This window comes from Corvus kubaryi, unplaced genomic scaffold, assembly GCF_017639235.1.
Source record: "Corvus kubaryi isolate FWS band 111438036 unplaced genomic scaffold, C.kubaryi_AGA036_p1.0 37302, whole genome shotgun sequence".
In the NCBI taxonomy this organism is placed as follows: Eukaryota; Metazoa; Chordata; class Aves; order Passeriformes; family Corvidae; genus Corvus; species Corvus kubaryi.
In genome coordinates, this window is record NW_024581095.1 from 5,022,187 (window position 1) to 5,035,604 (window position 13,418).

The window sequence follows — 13,418 nt, forward strand, 5'->3', positions numbered from 1 at the left end:
AGCACAGCACTTCTCCACTGCTGACTGGTGAAGGCACATGATCATGCCTCTATTTGAATTCAGAGTGTACAATCACAGAGTTTGCTTGCAAGGATGACACTGAGGAGAAGGTCTACCTTTTTTTCACAGCCAAAACCGAGGTGAATTCTCCCAGTCTAAGGCTCTCCCAGAATGCAGTGTCCCTGGGAACAGCCCATCGACTCAGCAACAGCACCCACTTGATATAAATTAATGGGAGAGGAAAAAACATCTCCTTGTCAGCTTTCCAATTAAATTACATGGAAAGAAATCTAGGTTACAGCACGAGACCCTGCAGAGGTCCTAACTGCTGAACATGCACTTTTAAATGGATTAAATAACAACATACAGTTAATCTGATGGTAAGAATATAATTATACTTTTGTTGCTGCTGGTCATTTTCGTGGGATATGATATCAACCTCTGATCACCTGTTCTTCCTGCTCTTGGTTAACAGGACAGAAGCACAACCAGTTCCTCAGAGAAGGATCAGTCATATTTAAAGCTGTTGACCCCCAAAAATCTTTTTTCTGCCATTGAGCTGAAGAAGCACAAGTCCTGTCTGCAACCCCTCCCAAACAACCGTAATAATGTCTCCTTAAATATCCCAGCTCCTGCCAGCCACATCCTGGGCCAGAGTTTTCCACCTGGCTCCCAGAGCACTCCTGTGAGGGAAGGTGGAAGAGGTGGCTACAGGAGCAGCTGAGGAACAGGGGGAGTAAACATCATTTTCTAACCTGGTTTCCAGGAGGATATTCCTGTGGCATTAGCGCAAGAAATAGCCTGCAACTGCAGCAAAATGTCTCAAAGGCCTCATGCCTTTCTGCAGGCAGCATGTTTTGAATGCTGGGTATTTATTCACCTATGAGAAACCAGATCCTTTCCACTTCTGAATGACTATTTTTGCTCAGATCATGTGGCTCCAACAATCATGTGCCTGAAGTCCTGAAGAGTCTAAGCAAAGGAAAACATTTTCTGGAAAAAAACACATCAAAGACCTAGTGCTTTACAGAGCTTGCCTGCTAATTCTCTATTGGTTCTTACAGACCCAAACTTCATTCCTTTAACTGCAGCATCTCTGCTAGAAGTCTGCAGTGACTTCAGTCTAAATGATTCCACAAACACTTGAAGCAATGTTTGGCACAGTAGCTGAATCTGGTTTCCTCCAGTTGCAGAGAAAAACTTAAAATTTCAGTCTAACATTTTCAACATGAGCTAAATTAATTTGAGGCATTGCTGGTGAGTACCCCCCTCTCTTTAAATGATGCTGAGAGCACAACAGAACAGCTGCAGAGAGACATATTTCACTTAGATCTGGAAGTCATGCATGTACAGTTGGCTAGACTGAGCTAAGCTCTTCATTAATAGAAGTGTAAACTCTATGGAAAATTCAAGAATTGACCTGAGGCATATTTGCTGTTACAGCAAACTTTCAAAGAGAGGAATTATTTGAGAAGGAAAGCGTGACTCTTCTCATTCCAGCACCTGACTTCATTTTTGTTCCCTAAGCATCCCAGCTGAAATTAATCAATTGCAATTCTTGACTGATTATTTTATGAAAAATGCATTTTATGAACAATGTCAGAATAACAGGACTCTCACAACTAACTTTTAGGAAGCACTTCCTTTTAGGATACTAAAATAGCAAAATTTTTTAACACAGAAGTATTTCACCTCTCAGTTCTCATCAGAAAAACCAGGTGTTTAGTCAAATCCAAAACTGAACTGGTAGCAAAAGTACTGTGACTTATATTACTAGAACACAAAATTAATGTGAAAGAGGACTTCTACTTCTGTGGATAAAAGCTTTTGTCAGAATGGATTAAGGTGAGACTTTCATTAGGGACAGATTATTCCCTTCCTGCTCACCATGGGATTTTCTTTTTTCTCCTTCAGGAGTCAAGACATTGAACCAGAGAGGGAACACACTTGATCTGATCAATTTCCACATTCTGCTGGAACAAAACAGATCTCAAATGCAGCGAGAGGAAAGTCAATAGTGCTACCCGAGTCTTAGCTGCACACTCTGTTGCTACACAATACAGTGCAGTGCATGAGGATTTATGTTATTTTGCTTATTTTTTGAGGCTTTTTTCTCACTTTTTCGCAAGCTGACAGAGTTTGCATTGGATTCCTCTAGCTGTAAAAAGCAAGAACACTGGTTCAGCCATGAGAGCAAAGCAAACCCAAAATCTCTCCACACTGACACTGTTTTTTGGGTTTGATTTGAGGCATATTGCATGTGTGCTGCAGAGAAGGGATTGTGGGATCCAAGTTGGAATGAATTAAATCTGAGCTAGAGATCGATAACTTCTCCTCTGTGATGGTCACTTTCTACCTGTTAAGGGCTCTCGTGTGCTGTCACCCAGCAGTGATGCCTATGAACCTAAAGAGAAAATCTGACAAAACCCACTTTGATTCTGCTAAGAAACCACTGCCTTAGTTAGGTGATGTGCCACTGAGCATACATTTAGATGCTCATTTATTTTTGGTCAAAAATGATTAGCCGTAGGACAGGCAGAAATGCTGTTCAGAGAAGGGCTGTGAGTCAGTGAGCACAGCATCAAAGTAGTTCACACTTTCACCAAAAACCTGGGCTTGCAAAAGCAGACAGGCTGGAGAAGTCAAAGGTTTAGAGAACACCAGAGAAAGAGGAATTGGGAAACAGGCTCATGAAGGAGATCTGGAGAACTCTGGTTCCGCCTCTTGCCAAAACCAGGATTATTGCTGACACTAGACCAGGCCAGTGGTGTTTGTGGTCTCTTTGCCTTGGAGCCAGACAGATGGCTTTCATGGTGGAAAAGTCCTGTGTCCTCAGAAAAATACTGAAGGAAGACTTCAGGGTGAGGAAGAGAGCAGAAACTTGTGCCAGCTCCCATTGAGCTGAACACCAGCAATTGTGTTTAGATATTTTCTTGAAGCCTGGGGGCTCTTTTGCTGTGTAGGTTCACATGAAGTCCTCCAAGATAACCGGGCCAAGAGTACCAACATTCCACATAGTCCCTATCACTTCCCTAAGAGTGGATTTTCCTCTGGAAACCCCACAGATCCAGTCTTCTGTGTGACCCTGCCAAGTGCCAGTGCTGTCCCTGAGTCACAGGACAACCTCAAAGGCTGACCTCTTCTCCAGGGAGGTTGGATGTTTGGAAGGGAGGGAGATATCAGCCTGATAACTGCTATTCCCATAGCAACTCCTGCCAGGCCTTTGCTCTGGGGTGAACACAAAGGCAAGAGCTCTGCATGGGGAGCATTCAGTACCTCCAGGCTGAAGGAAAATGCCAGCAGTCAAGATAGCAACAGTAAGGCAAACATTTACCCAGGCTTCATAAGCAAAGGGAGGACAATGAGCCTGGGAACACAGTGTGTGCAAAATCCTGGCCGTCCCACGGCACAAACGCTCCCTGGGAAGCCCAGGGCTGAAAGAAAAGGACTTGCCCATCGAGGCAGAGAGGTAATGTGAGTAAAGGATCACTGTCAGTCACCATTCCCTTTGCTTCTTCTCTCCCACTCCTGTGTTGTGTTTCAGCTCAGCACAGGGAGCTCAGCACAGGTGATCCAGGACCTGAAGGGAACTTACAGGAAAGGTGGGGTAAGGCTGTCACCGTAGTGATAGGACAAGGGGGAGTGGGTTCAAATCAAAGTGAGTGGGTTTAGTTTAGATTTTAGGAAAAAAATCTCGGCTGGGAGGGTGGGGAGGCCATGGCACAGGGTTCCCAGAGAAGCTGTGGCTGCCCCATCCCGCAAGGCCAGCTTGGACAGGGCTTGGAGCAACCTGGGATAGTGGAAGGTCTCCCTGTCCATGGCAGGGCGTGGAACAAGATGAGCTTTAAGGTTCCTTCCAAACCAAACCATTCTAGGATTTTGTGATCCAGTCACATCCAGCCTGATACCTAAACATGGGGAGATCAAATGCTTTTGTTTCCAACTCACACAATCCTGATGCCAAGGTGGATGGCAAAATGCAAGTGCAAGAATCTAGAACTCATCCCAGGGTCTCCCACTGTTACATCAGTGATGCAATCCTTATTAGCAATGTCTCACTGAGCAGCCCTTTCCTTTTTTAAAGTGGTGGAAGTGCAGGTAGGCTCTGGGCTAGAACACATTGCGTGCAAATTACTTGTAGGCCATCCTGAACAAATGTTGCCAGAGATCACTGGAAAAAGGTAGTGTCTGACAGCCCAAAATGCATCATTCCTCCCCTTCCCCTGTAAACATAGGTTAAGGAAATAAGCACTGTAACAGGGAGATAGAATATTTCTCTGCTTTTTGACTTCTAGGGAAAAAAGCACACACAGCTACGAGGCGATCAAAGGTTTCATGCTGTTTCACAGCACACACATTCCTTTAAGATCCAACTCCAGTAACAACCAGAAAGCTGCTTAAACCGGGAACAGGGTCTGATTAAAGCACAACCAGATAAAAAAAAAAAAAAATCTTCTGGCATCTTCTGAACATGCACTCAAAAATCTGTATTTAGCAAAGGAAGATTCCATGACGACACCACGAGCATCACTTTAGGTTTCTGGAGGATGAGGAAAGCCTCCAGCTCCAGATTTCTGGGTGTATATTCAGCTCCAGTTAAGCACAGCCCCAGTGCTGGATCCAGCAGGTCATCAGATACTGGGGAATACAATACTGCAGCAGCTCATGACGGGGCTGAGTTGGTAATCCAAATACCAGCCTGTCTCCATCTATTTTGATCTTCTGATACAGCCTGCAAAATTCCCTCATTTCTATGTTTGGGTTCAGGAGGAGTCAGCAGAGCTTGGCAGCATGCCCCTGACCTCTAATGGATGTTGGCTGGGGCATAGTTGAAGCATTCTTGGGGGATGTTGTAGACCAAGACCTGCGTGAGCTAGGGAAAGTCACTCCCCATAACCTGCCAATGAAAAATTCCCTGTGAAACACTGGGGGAAAGGGTGCAGGAGGGAAAAAAGAGCACTTTGCTCCCCTTCAAGAGCTGCCAAAGCCAGTCCAGTTGTAGGGACCCATCTCCAGAGCAAGCCAATAAAAAACCACACACAGACAAGCACGCACTCTTAAAAAGTTTTTATTAATTTTCATTGTTTTTTTTTTTTAAAAAAAACAAACCCGTCAGTGCAACAGTTCAGTATCCCCTTCCTATCCCCCATCAGTAAGCAGTAATTTTAAAATCAGGAAATACCGAGTGCTGAAGCCAATGGGTTAGCATTTTGCTATTATTTCCTTCTGTCAAACTCTGAAAAAGTCCTCTGTATAAATTAAACAATGAAAAAAATGTTATTTTCAATTCTATGTCATTACAGTCAACAGAATCATAATAATGCACCTAAAATGTGTGTCCACAATATATCAGGTATACATTTTTGGGAAAAGAAAAAAAAGGAAAAAAAATATGACATTCTAAGTTGTTAAAAGGATAATGGTCCCATATTTTTTTTATTACAGGTTAGCAAAACAAAATCCAATGGATTACAATATTTACATGTTATTTGAAAAATTAAGTAGTGATAAAAGCATGTCACAATCATTGTTTCTTTTTTTTTTTTTTTTTTTTTTTCCTTTTTCGTTTTTGGTAACCATTACAAACACCCAATCCAGGTATGGAACTGTTTAAATATATTTGAAATTAGGCCAATTAAAAAACAAATACACAAATAAAGACACAAAATGTGTATTTATACTTCTCCCTCCAATGTGTTTTTTCTATGATGTTCCCTCCCTATATAAAAAAAAAAAACAAACAAAAAAAAAACCAAAAAAAAAAAACCCAACAGAAAAATTGAAAGAATCCCCTTAACACACAATTGATGAATCCCCAAAAGCAAAACACCATGCTTCTCAAGTAGCACTTATTCCACAAATGCAACATTTTTGCCATCATTTTTAAGTGAAGCTCTCCAGGACACAATTTCCTGGAGAGCTTCCTATTTTCCCCCCTCCCCCTCCCCCAGATCCCCCCCAAAAAACAAAAAAAACAAACAAAGACACATGCATTTCTAAAACTAGGTTTCAGTCAAGTACTTTCTACTTTTTGGAAAGAAACTTTTTTTTTCAGTTTTTTTTTGTTTTTATCGTTTTTCCTTTTTTTTTTTTTTTAAATTCTTTTTTTTTTTTCTCTTATTTTTGTTCACAATCAGAACATACCATGGGCACCAGATCCTGTATTGGCCACTCAGGCAAAATCCCCAAATTGAGTTTAAATAGGCTTCATCGCCAAGGAGTAGTGCAGGATCAGCCACTTAAGGTATGCAGGTTTCTATCCATTCTACACTGCTCCCCCCATGCTAAAAAGCTAAGGAGGAGGGGAAAAAAACTCAGCAACTCCATCCACTGGATTAGAGTAAAAGTAGTTCTCCAGGCTCACTGTCGTGTGTAACCAACTCACCTCCGCTTGCAAAAAGATGTGTTAACAGACACCCCTCCCTCCCACCACACCTAAACAAAAAAACAAAACAAAACAAAACAAAACAAAAAAAAAAGAAGAAAACACTCACAAACCACAGACGGAATTAAAAAAAAAAAAGGGGAAAAAAACCAAAAAACAAAGGCAGCCAATCTCAACGAAAAGTTACTGGTGTGAGACTGATCGATGTTAATATGACAAGCAACAGAATGGTTATGAGGACCCATGTGTTTGGCCCATGAGCTGCATAGCTGTGCTGTAAGTTTGGTTCTTAAGGTATTTTTTTTTTTAAAGTTAAAACTTCTTTGTTATCTCCATATGTTTAAAATTAACGAGGACGACGACGACGACAACAGCAACAACGAAAAAGGTTCTATTCACAAGATCTAGTCTCCTTTCCCTGTCCCCCACTCAAAAAGAAATACTCACTTTTACATGAGAAACTTAATTGTGCTGTATTTGTAACACCTCAGGCTGATAGAAAATAAAACGTGTGGCAAACAAAACTGCACAATCAGTCACATGAAATCTACCAAATACTAAAATTATAACTGAATACTAACAAACAGCTTACCTGGAATAAAGGATGACAATTCACAAACAGTTATCTAGGAATTAAAGTATTTCTCTCTTTTTTTTGTTTTTTTTTTTTACTAAAATAATTAAAAAAATCACAGTATTTTAAGAAATAAAACCCACACTGGGATTTTAAGCACAATTTGTTTTTTTTTCCTTTCTTTAAAACTTTTTTCTTCTTCTTCCTCCATTCACCACCTTGCCCAGCAGTCTCTCTACATTTAACCACAACAACAACAGGTAGTACTGACAAATGCAGAGATCTCCCTTGGTTAATTCTGAGGTACTAGGAAACAGGTGACTGTTTTTTAAGCAAAGCAGTTTCTGTTTTGTTTTTTTTGTTTTCCTTTTTTTTTTTTTTTTTTTTTTTTTTTCTTTTCTAAAGCAGTTGCGTTCAGTCTGGAAAAGCGTTATGTATTAAAACTAGAAAAACGCACACAAACTTGTGCGTTGAAAAGTTGTCCCCCCACCACTTCTTCCACGCTCACGACGCTTCCACTCATAAAACAATCGAAGTCTCTCCACTGCAAAGCACGATGTGTAATGTAGGAAAAACACGGGGAGTTGCTTCATTAGTCCAAGATGAATATAACTTCCCATTGTCAGATCCAGGAGGAAAAAAATGCAGTGACGTAATGGAACCACTTATTCCATCACTTAAATAACTTTTAATATACACACACTCACACAGGTACCAGTGCTTTGAAAATAGATCATTCAGTCCTAAAAGCAGCTTTATCTCTTCCTTCTGCCCGCCCCACCCCACCCCGCCCCTCTCATCACCGTTCAAGTACGTCGATTAGAACCACACACCAAATGCTTATTCACTTTTGGCCTCCGGGTTGTCTAGGAGAGGTTTGTCAGCAGCCACGATGCTGACCGCTGTTTCTCCGGCGTGGGAGTAGTCCACCACCATGGTCTCGATGCCTTCCTTCTCTTCTGGCAGCGTGCTGGCGGTGTCCTCCACATCCTCCTTGGGCTGGCTGTCCTCGCCGCTCCTGTGCTTGCTCTCGTTCAGCGCCCTGCGGTGAAAAACAGGCACGGTCGGTCGGGCACAGGGTACAGCAAAGCCATGCCCGTCACATGAGGGACAGGAGCGGATCACTTTCCAAAAGAGCAGCCACACCATGCCACAGGCTCAAAAGGAGAGGCAGACGAATGAATGTGCTGGTTGGACCCATGACATTCAAGCCCTGAAATCGAATCTTTATTTGTTCTGCGCTGGGACAAACTTGGGACCAGAGGGAAGAACTCAAATTGTGACACTTGAAGTTTATTCCCATCTCCCTGGCCTCTTGTAAACAAGACTTAGGAGACACCAAACAAAAGAACAGGAAAGGAGTACTTTTCCCAACAAATTAATAAAATCCCATAAAACTTTTCATAGGTTGCAGCATTTCAAGTACTTATATTCAGACTTATATTCTCTTAAGGGTAAGAGAAGTTATTGTTTCTCATCCCATCGCAGTTAACCCACAATATTGTACTCAAATGCTTCCCAGATGTCCGCAACCTTGAAAGAAATCCACTCTTTGAAGATACTCTGGCTATAAAGGAGATCTCTGCTACCAATGAGATCTTCATCAAAAGAAGGAAACAGACTGTTCCAGAGATGCCTGTGATGCATATCACACCACAGTGTGCAAACTGCCACAGAGAGGAAAAATTATTTTAAAAATCAACAGTACACTTAGGGGAAGTGTATGCCAAGTGAATGCCAAGAGGCATTCACCTAGAGACAATCTTTAAGTTTTAGAATCACAGTTAAACCCTACGGTTTATAGCCAGCCTGGTCAGCAGAGTTAAGAAGAATGAATGGGTGAACATGCAGAGACATCTGATGACAGTATCCACAGATTTAGGTCTACACAGAACTGTGTTTGCATTCATCGTGGCTTTTTGGGAGGGGAGATCTGGGGTGAGGGGAATATACAGAGTTCTACTGACACCCCTGGCTGTTCGGCAAGGGAACACAGAGCAACTTACATGCCGTGTCTCAGCACATGCCGCTCCCACTCAGAGCCCTCTGTAAATGATCGGCCGCAGAACTCACACGGGAAGCGTTTCTCTGGAGCGCTGCTGTCAGGAAACATCATGGGATCTGGAAAAGAACAGCACAGCCCATGAACTCGGAAATGCCAGGGCAAGAAGGGACCACTGTGATCCTCCTCTGATCCCCTCTGCTGCACCTCTCATTCCAGAAGAAGCAAAAGGACTTTCCTGTCAAGTAACTGGGAAAATGCAACTCCTGCAAAAGAAAAGTGACGCTGCAAGTGACAAACCCCATCCTAGGTCTTAAAGCATCTCTGCAAGCAGGGGCAACAAGTTACTACTCCCTGTTCTTGTATTTCAACAAATGAAGAGACTGTGGAATTTGAATTCTAAATCAAAACTGTAAAGTCTAGGACTGAAGTGGCCTGAAAGCAAAATCGAAAAACCCACTCAAGTCTATCTACAGTTTTGGAACCGGTAGTACAAATTTTAGGAAACACATGGATTTGGCATATTTAACATGCGATTCTTGTAATAAATCATGAAGTCTCATGGATTAAGTCCTCCATCTTAACTACATAGGTGTTTCATCGCATCCTAATCTTTTATACAAAGTGCTTGGGGCCTCATTTGCAGAAGTGTAAAGCACCTTGTAAAATGAGTGAAGTCACTGGCAGCTCAGGGAGTGACATTCCTGAAAGCCAAGCTCCATGTGAACACAGCCTGCTCCGACAAAAGATGAAACATTTTCTCACAAATTAAGATGATCACCGCACAAGCCATTAAAAATAATTGCACGAACTATCTCACTTGATTCTTTTGCTGGAAATGAGACAGCACCATCTGCTCAGAGCATTAATTCCTTAGCAGGGATTATCTTAAGCAAGAAATCAACAGAATGTCTTTCTGACTCCTCCTGAACTACATAATAAAAGGGATTTTGCTTAATTTTGGTTCTGATCTCTGCTCACTTGATTTCTTCTCTCAGACTTACTCTGCTCGGGATCAGTCTATGAACTCAAAATTGCTCACACATTCCCTGTTATTCATACCTAAGTCCTGCAAATGCATTTTTGTGACACATTTCTCACTAGTTAACCTTTACCTCAATTTTATATGGAATGGTTCTTGACATAATTTTTTGCCTCTTCCCATGAAAGGAAAAAATAAAAATCCACTTTGCATTTCTTATTGTTGGGGACTTATTTGTTATGTGGTTAAATATCATAAAGCTGCTGTGTCAGGGGGAACACCAGAATACAAGCAAATGCCATTAGCTCCGTTTACATCTGGATTTTTAACACCTTAAGCATGGCACAAATGCATAAACACACTGCAACACAGACTAGTCATGAGAGGGGGATTAATATTTTTGATATTTAAATCAGTTTTAAAGGCAAATGCTGCTGATGTTCTGTATAAGAATATACCTATGGTAATAGCACACAACAGGGTGTTTATTCTGGGCCTCTGCAGAGAGGAGATGTGAAACACAGAGACTGTTTTTGCCTAAACAGGGAGGAGCTGGGGTTGTGCAGCCTGGAGAAGAGGAATCTCTGGGGAGACCTTTCAGTTCTTAAGGGAGGCTTATGAGAAAGACAGAGAAACACTTTTCACCAGAGAGCAGTGACAGAGAAAAGAGCAACAGTTTTAAACTGAGAGTAGGATAAGACTGGACACAAGGAAGAAAATTTTTAAGATGAGAGTGTTGAGACAGTTGCAGAGGGTGCCCAGAGAAGCTGTGGCTGCCCCATCACTAGAAATGTCTAAAGCCAGGTTGGACGGGCCTTGGAGCAGCCTGGGACTGTGGAAGGTGTCCCTGCCCATGGCAGGGAGTGGAACAGGATGAGCTTTAAAGGGCCCTTCCAACCCAAGGCAGTCCACGATTTGTACCTGCAACCCCCATTAAGTTTAGCAAGTGTTACTCCAGTAAATTCACCACCTCTTCAGACAACACTATCCTGCTCATCCTACTTCCCAGTAACTTTTGCTTCTAGGGATGTGAATTTGGGCTGGTTCCCTGGAGGAGTATCAGCAGCTGCTCTTCTCTGGGTCCTGCAGAGGAGAAGTACCAGACTGCACACATGCCTGACTTCTCTGTGGTTTTGCTGTGTCACACATACAAGCACTCACAGACATTTAATTTTTGCCTGTTACAGAAAAACACCTCTCGATCTGCTAAGACCAACACATAAAGATCAGTAAGAACCTGTCTGAGACAGAGTTCCTACCTGGGAGAGCTGTACTTTGCATGGTCTATGCCAGACACTTCATTTCTCCCCACACATCTCCTTTTATGCTACATCCTTTACCACAAGCAAATGACTGCCCTCCTTTCCCATCCAAGACTGCAGGTCAGCTCTGCTGCCCAGCTCTGTCTGTCCACATGGACAATGGCCTTTCTTTGGACCAACGGCCCACTTGGAGAAGCCACAATCTCTTATTTGCACCTTCAGTACTGCGCAGAGGAGCTCAAGTCAAAGTGGTGAATCTAGGGAAGAAATCCTGATTCTCCCAAAGTCACACACTTCGGACAGGTACTTGGAGCACACAGAGGCACTCTCAGCAAATCCCACTTTCTGCTAACACCACAAAGGCTAGAATTGTCATATGCACCCCACGAGCACCCAGGATTACACAGTTTGATGTATTTGAAAGCTGTGACAGCATTAGCCACTGTGACAGGCTCTGTCTGAAACCACAGGTCTGGTCCTTTGCTAAGAGGACAAACCATTTCTGTGCCAGAAGTATCTTCTGAAAATGCCTAGGAAGATGCCAGCATGCAACTGAGCATCCACCCATGTCTTCAGTTCCTGTCTCATTGGGATATTTCTCAAAAATCTTGCACCTTAGAGTGGCAATTCACACAACTTGTCTAGAAAAATGCAATCAATACAGCTGGATCTTTTCTAATATCCTTATTGCAGTAGGCATAAGTGTTTTCTGCATTTTCTACCTATTTTAGTATCATCTGTTACAAATGGTTAAGAGATTAAAAAGGAGGAAAAAAAAATAACAACAGTGAGACATTAACCCTACAGGCCAGAGAGGAAAGAAATGCTGCAAAACAAACTTGAAACCTTGCCTGATTTTTTTAGGCTGGTCATCCAAACAAGCATGCAGAAATAATTTTAGCCAGTCATGGATTGAAGAAAACAGAGACACAGGTGAAAAAAAAAAGGACAGAATCATTAAAACATTGCCTTGCTTAACTCTGAAACATGAAGACAACACATCCATTAACCCTTGCAAATGTAAAACTCCAGCATAGAAGGTGACGGTTTTACACTTTCACAGTGTAACCTAAAGCCAGTTTAAACAATGAACTTCACCTTGGGCTGCCCCCCTGCCCGTGGCACATTTGCAGGGATTTGTAAGGCTTGGCAGAGAGCACTTTCCTCTCCTTGGTCTGGGTACCACAGCCTCCAAGGTCACCTCAGCACCTGTGCCTGTGTGTAACGCTAAGGTAATCCTCACCAGGACAGCTTGACTCCTCACCCCCTGCTAGCTGTGGGTCTACACAGGACATTAATCAGCCTGCTGCATCTGCAGCTGTGGTGAGCTGGTGCTTCAGTCAAACCACAACACCATTTTTGTTCCAGCCACCAAGCTCTGAGGGTCGAAGCTGTCCCTGAGCAGACACAACCAAGCAGGTTCCCAAACAGCTGCTAATGCTGAACTCTGAAATGCATATGGAATTGACACCCCTTTAGGTCCTCCTCCACTGGCTTCCATTCTCATTTAAGTAAAAGCCATCACTACCCACTCTTGAAGTGCTGCTGATAAGCAGAAACTGAATTTATGCTGCAGGGACACTAAATTAAACCCAGGATGCTGGGGTCTTGCTGTTAAAAGGCAAGAGGCATGATCTGAACCCCCCTAGTTCTGTAAACTACCTGTAATCCCAGAAATAGGAATTTTTGAATGCCTGAAAACATGTACAGAGACATGTTTCTTTTTGTGAAAAGCCCTTGAGTGAGTTTGAAAGCTAAAAAATCAGGAGGAAGAAGGTAAAAATGGTGGAAGTACAGAGAACTTGGCTAACTGCAGTTGTCAGCATCAAGAACTGGGTGACCTGTTGTACAAACCACAAAGGCACTAAAGACATTAGAGAGCTGTTGCATTTGAATGCTGAATTGTTGCACCAGACAAAACACAGTTACACCAGATATTGAAATAACTTGGCTTTCATGGGAGAAGGTTGTTGGAAAAGAAACCCTTCATTTAATTAACTGAGAACTTACTTGTTCCCTGCTGATCTAACTTCAACCAAACCAAAAGCATATGGCCCGGCCTTGTTGAAGTTAGTGGGACTATTCTTAGATACAAACCATGGCACATATTTAAATATAAAATGGTACAGACAGGTGGGGTAGGGATGTACCGTGGCTCTGGAGCTGCCAGCTGCAGCAATTGCAAACAGGACTGACTATCTGACAAAGAATGC

General features: G+C 42.5%; 1 protein-coding gene across 6 annotated transcripts in view; it reads right to left on the reverse strand.

The window, feature by feature from the left end:
- Positions 1 to 5,052: 5,052 nt before the first annotated feature.
- Positions 5,053 to 13,418, reverse strand: part of ZNF462 (zinc finger protein 462) — an 89,611-nt gene continuing 81,245 nt past the window's right edge. For all 6 annotated transcript variants that reach the window (XM_042028136.1, XM_042028133.1, XM_042028137.1 and 3 more), the window contains 2 exons: positions 8,966 to 9,080; positions 5,053 to 8,001 (listed from right to left, as the gene is read on the reverse strand). In XM_042028136.1, the coding sequence (XP_041884070.1) occupies positions 7,800 to 8,001; positions 8,966 to 9,080 (317 nt within the window). In that variant the 3' untranslated portion in view covers positions 5,053 to 7,799. The remainder of the gene's footprint in view (positions 8,002 to 8,965; positions 9,081 to 13,418) is intronic.